This window comes from Octopus bimaculoides, chromosome 6 (genome assembly GCF_046866305.1).
Source record: "Octopus bimaculoides isolate indiv1 chromosome 6, ASM4686630v1, whole genome shotgun sequence".
Taxonomy (NCBI): domain Eukaryota; kingdom Metazoa; phylum Mollusca; class Cephalopoda; order Octopoda; family Octopodidae; genus Octopus; species Octopus bimaculoides.
In genome coordinates, this window is record NC_142933.1 from 26,233,076 (window position 1) to 26,243,580 (window position 10,505).

Consider the following 10,505-nt stretch of genomic DNA (forward strand, 5'->3'; position numbering starts at 1 on the left):
GAGTTCTTCAATATGTATTGCTATATATTTCAGGTTCGTTCTGTAAAGATAGGGGACCATGGATAATTAAACCTGTGGCTTCATCTAGAGGTCGTGGAGTACACCTAGTAAGTCATGTAAGTACCCTCAAAATCTGGACATTCTCGGTTAGATATGGATCTGTATTTTGTGTTCTTTTTTTCTTTGTGTTTTGTATGTGATGTGGCTGTGTGGTTAAGAAGCTTGTTTCCCAACCATGCAGTCTTGGGTTCAGTCCCACTGCATGGCACCTGAGGCAAGTGTTTTTTTACTATAGCTCCAAGCCAACCAAAGCCTTGTGAGTGGATTTGGTAGATGGAAACTGAAAGAAGTTTTTGTGCACGTGTGTATGTGTGTGTGTTTACTCTTGTCTTGACATCAATGCTTATAAGTGAGTATTGTCATCATACAAGTAAGGTTGTTTGTTTTCGGTCTTCTGTGAAAAACATATCTGGCCATGGAGAAATGTTACCCTGCTTGAAAATAGGTAAGATTTGGTAACAGGAAGAGTATCCAGCTGTGGAATAGCTACCTGAATAATTTCCATCTAACCTAAGCAAGCATGTAAAATTGGACATTAAATAGTAATGATTGACATTAATGTCCTCACTAACATTAACATGGTTGGATATCTTTGTAAATTTAGATGTTGTTTGAGATGTAATCTAAAATGAATGCAGCTTAACAATTCTTTCATTATTCCAACAAATGTTTATCAGTATATTTACTTCATGATTCATTTGTATACAGTTCTGTAAGTCATTGAAGTTTCATTGCTACTGAGGAAGCTTGATAAGAGTAAAACATGTTTAGAGTTGTCTCCCATTGCTAATTACAAACAAGCAAAGTACTGTATTTGATTCTACTTAAACTTTAAAACGTTACAAGCATTAAGTATGTTTTCACCCACAATACTGTTGTTTATTTCATGGATGTATCTCAGAATTATTTGATTTTTAATTATCAAAATATCTATTAGATATAGCAATGATATTTTCTTTTTCCAACTCATTTCAGCCAGAACAAGTGCCTTTTGATGAACATCTCATTGTTTCTAAATATATCCAGAATCCTTTGCTCATTGATGGTAACTATAGAATTATTAACATGATTATTACTTAATAAACTGGTAGGAAAGTACTAGAATTGGTAAAGCATCTGCTTAAATACTTTGTAACATTTAGTTATGGCTCTTTATGTACTCAATGCAAATCCAGTGGCATAGCTGGTGTTTGTGCCTTCAGTTTTCCAGGCACCCAAGCCTTTGAAGGTTTTTACATCAGGCTCAAAATTGCTTCCCTCATAAAGTGTCACTTATGGCACTCTTCTTTCCCAGCTATGCTACTGCCAAAGTCAACTTTTGTCTTTGTGGATTGGAAGTAGTTTCAATAAAATAAAAGAGTAGTTAATTACTGAGATTAATATAATTGACCGTTTCCCTCCCACTAAATTTACTCCATTGTATTTTTCTTTTGCTTTACTGAATGAGACACCAAATTTCATTGTATTCTATATTCCTCAGTATTTACCATAACATGCCACAATTTTCTTTCTTTGTCGGAAAATCCATTTGAATGTATTTGTTTATTGTTAGGTTTCAAGTTTGACATACGTCTTTATGTCGCAGTGACATCGTACGACCCTTTGGTAGTGTATCTGTATGAAGAAGGTCTCACCAGGTGAGCTTTTGTTTTCTCTTTTATCATTATAGTTTATTACTGCATCAACTGCAGTTGGGTCTGTCTAGAGGAAGACTTTGCTCACTGTCTCAGATTTATAGACCATCTCCCATAATGCATTATTGGAACACTACTGAAAACTCATCTTTTTTGTAGATGCATCTAATGCATATGGCAAGTGACTAGGTGGGGCATTGTTAAAGATTTATCTTGATGTAGAGCTATATGGTGCTGGAGTGTATGGTTTGATCTAATAGCATTCATCATCATCATCGTTTAACGTCTGCTTTCCATGCTAGCATGGGTTGGACGCTTTGACTGAGGACTGGTGAAACCGGATGGCAACACCGGGCTCCAATCTGATTTGGCAGAGTTTCTACAGCTGGATGCCATTCCTCACGCTGACCACTCAGAGAGTGTAGTGGGTGCTTTTACGTGTCATCCGCACGAAGGCCAGTCAGGCGGTACTGGCAACGGCCACGATTTCCTTTATTTGTTGAGCTTAAGGATATATATCACCATTGATATCATCACTTTAACATTTACTTTTCAATGCTTCCATGGGTTGGATGGTGCTTATTGAAGCATATTTTCCATGGCTGGATACCCTTTCTATAGCCAACTCTCACTTGTTTCCTAGCAAGGTAATATTTCCCCATGGCTGAACATGTTTCTTGAGAATACTGGAAATGAATAACCCTGCTTGTGTGACTGTGTTACTCATTTACAACTATCATCTGATGTCAAATAAGGAGACACATTTGTACATACATATTTGTGTGCATATATACACTCGCATATATTCACACCCACACTAGGCTTCTTACAATTTTCATCTCCCATATCCACTCACAAGGTTTTGGTTAGTCTAGGGTTATAGTAGAAGATACTTCACCAAGATGCCATTCAGTGAGACTGAACCCAAAACCAAGTGGTTGAGAAGTTATTCATGATATACCTCAAAGTTAATTCAGCTATAAATAATAAAACCTTTGTTACTTCTTTCTCAATGCTTGTACATTTACATTCTAAATGCATTAAAATTACTATTTTTGTTTGTTCTTTTACAGATTTGCAACTGTGAGATATGACAAGAGTCAACGAAGTTTAAAAAATCAATGCATGCATCTGACAAATTACAGTGTAAACAAGAAGAGTGATAGTTATGTAAAGTGAGTTGATGTGTCTTCATTTACTTGTAACAATTGCCTATCAAGGACTCACACTCAGTGTAGGCAAATGAGACAGCTATACTGGTGGTTGACATTATGAATGAATAGCTTATAACTAGCTCCTGGAGTGAAAAAAATGTCTCAAATTAATATGTTGAAATTTCAATTCCTTTTAAAAATCCCATTACTGGAGTGTCACTTACTTGTATATGTGTTTTGTTGTTGTTGGCACCCCTTCGCTTACGACGTCGAGGGTTCCAGTTGATCCGATCAACGGAACAGCCTGCTCATGAAATTAACGTGCAAGTGGCTGAACACTCCACAGACACGTGTACCCTTAACGTAGTTCTCGGGGATATTCAGCGTGACACAGTGTGACAAGGCTGGCCCTTTGAATTACAGGTACAACAGAAACAGGGAGTAAGAGTAAGAGAAAGTTGTGGTGAAAAAGTACAGCAGGGTTTGCCACCATCCCCTGCCGGAGCCTCGTGGAACTTTAGGTATTTTTGCTCAATAAACACTCACAACGCCCGGTCTGGGAATCGAAACCGCGATCCTATGACCACGAGTTCACTGTCCTAACCACTGGGCCATTGCACCTCCACATATGTGTTTTATATAAATATTTATAGGCAAAAGTTTTCATAGTATAATGCTACAAGGAGATTCTTTTTCTCTCAAAATCAACCATGTGTCACTCAGAACACCTGTGGGTTGTTACCACTGACACACATCTTGGGTTCATCATTACAGCTCCAGGTTAATGAAAACAGTCAACAACTAGACTGTCACATATTTGGATCATCATAAAGATTCCCAAGACTTTGTGTAGTTAAATGCCATTCTTTCTCTTGTGTGTTTACAACTTATAAACATTATGTATTAAATATGGTGTTGATTTGATTAAAAGTGACCATGATTATATTACACTGTATAATGCAGGCTTAATATATCTTGTGTATATAAACAGTTTTGTTATGAAGGTAATGTCCTTTGAGCAAAGATGAATAAATATTTCATCAGCAAACCGATTATGTATTTCATTTTCCTGAAATTTTTTTCTCAGATCTATTATAAATATAGCTGAGTCATTAAACCCAGAATGCATTGATCTGACAAAAGACAGTCCATGGTTTTCTCTATTCTGTGCCTGTAACATACTTAGTTTTACTGTGATGGTTGTGTTTTGGTTTAAATCCAAGGGAATGTGAGTAACATTATAAATGGTTTGAAGCAGAACCATCTGATTTTATTTTATCCAAAACTTGTTTTAGTTTACTAGTCATTGTTTAATGTATTTTATCAGCCTTCATCTCAAATGTTGCAGTGTTGATCTGACAATTTACTATCTCATTTCTATCTTGGCTTACAATTTTCTTGAGTCTCTTCTTGGAATGTTGTTTTTGGATCATTTATTAACCAGTCCTTGGATTGATTGTAATCCTGGATTGGTTGTCTTGGATTGTCATCCCTTAGTACTGGTCATCAGGCAGTAAGGATCATTTGCTGTTGTTCCTTTTCCAGTTTATTGCTGATAAATTGAGATCAAATGACTGAAATGATCCCACCTTCCTTGCATCTCCAGTGATATCATTCAATAGCTTGAAGATTTTGCCAAAATATTTAGAATGTTACTGATTATATAGATTACCAGATGTTGTGCTGCTACCAGATGCTTGATAGATAATCAGATGGTTTCCAGATGTTTGGAGGCTGTTATGAGCTATTCAAAGGGCATTATCAAAAGCTCAGGGAACATTATCTAATGTTTACATTTAGAAGCTCAAAAAGCAGTGTATGAAATTGAAGATGTTACCGGATGCTTGAAGGACATTACTGGGCACTCAGAGAATGTTACTAGAAGCTCAGAAGATAGTATCAGAAGCTCAGAAAACAGTATCAAAAGCTTGAGAGAAGTTAGCAGATGCTGTGAGAATGCTAGAAAATTGAGTCATAGTTTAACACACTGATATATGTAACTAACACCCATAAATATTATATAATATATTTGTATCCATAACCTGATAGTGTTCAGTTAGGCAAACTGGAGAAAAGAAAATTAGATACTCTGCTCAGATTAGATTTGAATGACTGACCATGTGATCTATAGAACAGCACTTTAATCTCACAGCTGCTGTACCTGAAGACAATGTTAATACCTTTCACAATTGCCTTTTACAGAAATGATGATCCTGACATCGAAGATTATGGAAACAAATGGTCCCTTGGAGCATTATTACGGTACCTCAAAGCAAAAGGAACAGATACTGCTGGTAAGTTAACTTCAGACGAGAACCGATACCTAATGATATTAAAGGAAGCACTAACGGTTGACTCAGCCTGTAGAGAGCCAGATGGTATAAAAATATTAGTTGTGGTGCCTCACTGTTCTTGGTGGAAATTGCCCGAGACTTTAATGTTTATCCTCTCACATGTCTCAAATGTCAACTTTGTTAGTGCATAATTCCATTTTCTATATTATTAATGGATAATAAACAAGCCACCTTTTTTAGAGGACACCAGTCTGCTGCTGCTAAGTTTCCTTAATAGAGACAAGAAGCTATTAATTTGGCTGTTGCTTATAACTTGGATTACACCAACCTATGATACTAGTTAGACAAGGTTGTTGAGAAATAAATGTCTTGTATGTATTGACAGATGTAAACACTTGATATACATATTTACACACACACACTCGTACGCGCGCACACACACTCGCACATACACACACACACTCGCACGCACGCACACACACACACACGCACACACAGTATCTCTGGACAGAAAATGAGGGATCAGCTACAATAATTTCAGTCCTATTTTGGGATTTCATCAGTTGGTTTGCATCCTCATTAATTCTTATCAGACACACTACTTATCAACCTATTAATATTCCAGGCCTAAACAAATTAGGTAGACTAGTTTGCACATATAATACATTTTTGGGAGTTAGTTCCATTTATAAACTAGTGGTGTTTTAATAGTGATTTGTTTTAATGCAGTACTGTATTACAGACTATTGATATTTTTTTTTCTCAGCAATGATGATGAAAATTGAAGATGTAGTAGTGAAAACTATTTTGTCTGCAGAACTTCACATTGCAGCTGCTAGCAAGATGTTTATTAACAACAAATGGAATTGTTTTGGTAAGTCTAATCAATAATGAGGCCCATTTAAATTATTGTTAATAGATAAAATGTTTTGAATTTTGTCCAGTATCTTTGCATTCTAAGTTTAAATTCTACCAATACTGCCTTTGCCTTTCATCCTTCTGAGGTCAATGGAATAAGTAATTGTTAGATTAATCTGTTTTAGGATCAATTAATTGACTATTCTCTCTTCCAAAATTTATGGCATTAAGACTATGTTAGGAATTATTATTATTATTTTACTAGAGTGGTCAGCTGGCTGAATTGTTAGTACACCAGGCAAAATGCTTAGTATTTTGTCTGTTTTCTTGTTCTGAGTTCAAATTCCGCTCAAGTTGACTTTGCATTTTATTGTTTCAGGGTCAATAAAATAAGTACCAGCTGAGCACTGGGGTCAATGTAATCAACTACCTTCCTCTCCCCAAATTGCTGCCCTTGTGCCAAAACTTGAAACCATTATTATTATTATTATTATAAGGCAGCAAGCTGATAGAATCATTAGAATGCTGGATGAAATGCTTAGTGGCATTTTGCCTGTGTTTGCATTCTGAGTTCAAATTTTGCTGAGGTTGACTTTGCCTTTCATCCTTTTAGGATCGATAAAATAAGTACCAGTTGAATACTGGGTTGATATAATCGACTAACCTCCTCTCTTATATTTCAGGTCTTGTGTCTGTAGTAGAAAATATTATTATTGTTTTTACCTTCAGAATTGTATGGCTTTGATGTCCTAATTGATGATACACTGAAGCCATGGATCCTTGAAGTAAATCTCTCTCCATCTCTTGTCTGGTGAGTTACAGCAGCCTTTCCTACATTTATATCTAGCTCTACAATCATTGTAATTTGTTTACTTTCATATGACATTTTTTGAATAATAAGTGTTACTGGTTACAGATTTCTAAAAGGTTAATCACTGGTTCACTACATTTCTAACATGAACAACTGATAGTCTGTGTAACTTGTTGGAATAAATACTACACAGGGTATTCCTTTTTTTAAATTACTGGTTCTGGTGTTTTCTCATTGATATTTACATCTGTCACAATTGTACATCAACAGAAGATATATGTATACTCATACATACATACACATATGCATAAACATGTACATCTTTAAAGCATAAATCAACAAAAGGCTATAGTTGAAGATACTTGTTCAAGATGATATATGACTGGATCGAACCATTAACCAGACAGTGCTCTTTACACATTCTGTAAAGTAGAAACAACCTAGGATTCAGAACACTTTTTAATCTTGCTGAGGCTACAGGAACCTCTCGAGTGCTGGTGCCATGATAAAGTGCACCCAGAACACTCTGTAAAATGCTTAGTACTAGTGGGGTAGCCAGTGGTGGCAGCCATTCTAAAATGGAATGTATGAAAAATAGTTCCTTCAGCCCAGTAGCTCCAAGTAAGGATTAACTCAGACTGTAACAACTTGTCCAACCAATGCCAGCATGAAAGTGGACATAAAATGATTATGACGAAAGATAAAGATGTTATTTAATCAAAATGTACTCTACTATAAGAGCAGTGATTAGAAACTGTGATATTTTGTAACCTACTTTCTGTGCTGGTGTTATGATGGAACCCATCCTGTTTTCTCTACAGGTGAATGATAAGTAGATTACCTCTTTGAGTGCTGGTGCGATGAAAATTGCACCCAATACACACTGGTTGGAGAATAAGCAGAGAAAGTGGAGTGTGTGAGATGCCTTTTAATCTTATCTTACTGAAGACTACTCAACCTCTCTAGTGTTGGTGCCATGAGAAAATCCATCCAGTGTACCCTGGAAAGTGATAGGCAAGGAAGGGATATCCAGTCAAACCAAAGGACCCCTATAAGCACCAGTCTCGAGGTGCAACAACTCCCAATAAGTGACTAGAACTATCCAACCCATGCCAGTATGGAAAGCAGATGTAAAATGATCACACACACACACACACACACACACACACACACACACACACACACACACACACACAGTGTAAAATAAAAGTAAAAGAAAAAAAGATTTGACCTTCATTTCTTTTTGTATTTAATTTGAATGTTTGTTTCCTATTTAGCTCATTAATTCATAATTAGCCAATCACAACTAAATCTTATTACTATTCATTTTGCAGTGATAGCCCTCTTGATTTGAAGATTAAAACAAACCTCATATGTGATCTTTTTAGTGCCATTGGTAAGTTTCATTGGGTTTTTAAAGATTTTTTTTTTTATTATAATTTTATCAGCCAGAAGACATGCAATGTTCTTGATATATGTAGAGCTTCTTTGGACTGAGAACATTAATGGGGCTGACTCATTTAGTTCAAGTATCTTTTAATGTCTGCAGGATAAATGTGAGTGCAAGTGTGTAAGGAGGGAGGGATTCTAGAGGGCTGTAATTCTATGGAAGAAGGACTAGGTGAAGTACTGCCTGTAGCATGTGAGACATGGAAAACATTGATTAGCACCTAATCAGTTCTGATCAAACTGATGACTAATGATTAAAGGCATTCTAATCATGAAACATGATCTTTTTTTTTTTTTCTTTTGGTTGTATGTAAGATTACATTACTAATATACCCTTTCCATAAGATGGTAATTTGAGGAAGATTTTGGCTGCTATTTCATTCTGTTCAAATGACTACATAGAGGCTCCCTCATTGACTTAATACAATGACAGTGGAAGGTTCGTAAATCTGTTGGACCTAGATGGAGAGGGTTTGCAGATGGTTTAGAGGAGAGGAGGGTATTGTAATAATGGCAGAAAAAAATAAACAGAATATCTGTGAGTTTCTTAGTGGTGGTTGTGTATTGAATCTTTGACCACATTTAAAATAAGAGCATTTAGATGATTGACAAAGATGCTGGCATACACCATGCAATAGATTTGAGCTGGTGAAACCAGTACAGTTGTAAGGAGAGTCAGCATTTGATTAATACTGATGTATTTTCTGGTTCTGAGGAGAAGCTCATGTCTTTGTGATGGTTTTGAATGTGGCCTAGAATGTGTGTGTGTAGCAGTAATTGTTCTCATATATGTGTAATACTCTAATATGAGTCGCATTTAGGCCTCTGTAGATGGACAGTAGCTCAGTTAGAGCTAATATATTCTAGCTGTAAAGACATATTTTCCATGTTTTTTTTAAGTGGGTGCAGTTTTGAGGGTTTTGGTTGTGTTCTTTGGCATCAGACTGCATGTTACTATGTGATTTTTGTCATTGTCTCATTGCTGACACCTTGGAGTCCCAAAATATATTTTGGCTTTGTTCATATCAATCCTTTCTACTCTCTGCTGATTATTTTTGATAAATTACTTTTATTAATTTTATATTCCTAACTACCAGATGTGTACCTTCTTTCTATTTTTCTTTATCACAATCAAAGTCTCACACACACACTCTTGCACTTGCTCGCACTCTCACACGCGAGCTCTCCCATACATACTCACACACACACACGCACACGCAGACACCCATACACATGCTTGCACACGTCCGCACTAACGCTCACTCACGCTCACACATGCCCATACATGCTCACACATGCCCATACACGCCCACGCACGCTCACACACACTCATACACACTCGCACTCTAGCTCGCACTCTAGCTCGCACTCTAGCTCGCACTCTAGCTCGCACTCTAGCTCGCACTCTAGCTCGCACTCTAGCTCGCACTCTAGCTCGCACTCTAGCTCGCACTCTAGCTCGCACTCTAGCTCGCACTCTAGCTCGCACTCTAGCTCGCACTCTAGCTCGCACTCTAGCTCGCACTCTAGCTCGCACTCTAGCTCGCACTCTTGCTCGCACTCTAGCTCGCACTCTAGCTCACATGCTGTATTCACTACTCTACATTGCAGGAATTGTCTGCCACGACCCAATGGTGAAGAATTACCAACAAATCCGGAAAAATATGGAACTTGCAGCTCAGATGAACAGTGGAAAAAATAAAGTGAGTAGAACTGGTTGATTATCTCGGCTTATCTTTGTCCATTCCAAATTGGTTGTACTTCTGCAATGCACACAATGTTTTAACAATTTCTTTTTATACACTTACTAATATCTAATTCTAAAATTACAGTAAGATTTATATATATATATACTTCGAATGGCTATAGTGGTCCAGTAGAATAGGATAGAAATGAAAGGGGTTCATAGGCAGAAAATGGTTAGGAGCCACTGGCCTAATCAGAAGTGTAGCAGGCATGGTGCCTTTCAGGGCCTCTGAAACTGATGATGGAGGGGATGAGAGCAGGTTGTCCTCAGATCACAGACCTTGTACAAATATTTGTAGTAGAGTGGACTCTGATAAAGGTATCCTAAGGCCCAAGGGGTGGTGTTAAACCAGACTGTGGATCAAGTCTGTTACTTGAAAGCAAAAACGGTTCTTCCAACAGGCTTTCATAAAGTTTCCTACGAAATATTGTCTGGAAAAAGGAACTGTGGCAGACCCTCCAAGATTGATGTTGATATTTCTTGGACTACAGAAAATTC

The 10,505-nt window shown here is 37.0% G+C and overlaps 1 protein-coding gene across 8 annotated transcripts in view; it reads left to right on the forward strand.

Annotated features, from left to right (window-relative positions):
• LOC106873676 (tubulin polyglutamylase TTLL5) overlaps window positions 1-10,505 on the forward strand; it is a 147,637-nt gene that overhangs the window by 108,108 nt on the left and 29,024 nt on the right. For all 8 annotated transcript variants that reach the window (XM_014921137.3, XM_014921136.3, XM_014921135.3 and 5 more), the window contains 9 exons: window positions 34-116; window positions 1,036-1,105; window positions 1,613-1,697; window positions 2,768-2,869; window positions 5,051-5,142; window positions 5,909-6,016; window positions 6,730-6,811; window positions 8,146-8,207; window positions 9,872-9,963. In XM_014921137.3, coding sequence (XP_014776623.2) covers window positions 34-116; window positions 1,036-1,105; window positions 1,613-1,697; window positions 2,768-2,869; window positions 5,051-5,142; window positions 5,909-6,016; window positions 6,730-6,811; window positions 8,146-8,207; window positions 9,872-9,963 — 776 coding nt within the window. The remainder of the gene's footprint in view (window positions 1-33; window positions 117-1,035; window positions 1,106-1,612; window positions 1,698-2,767; window positions 2,870-5,050; window positions 5,143-5,908; window positions 6,017-6,729; window positions 6,812-8,145; window positions 8,208-9,871; window positions 9,964-10,505) is intronic.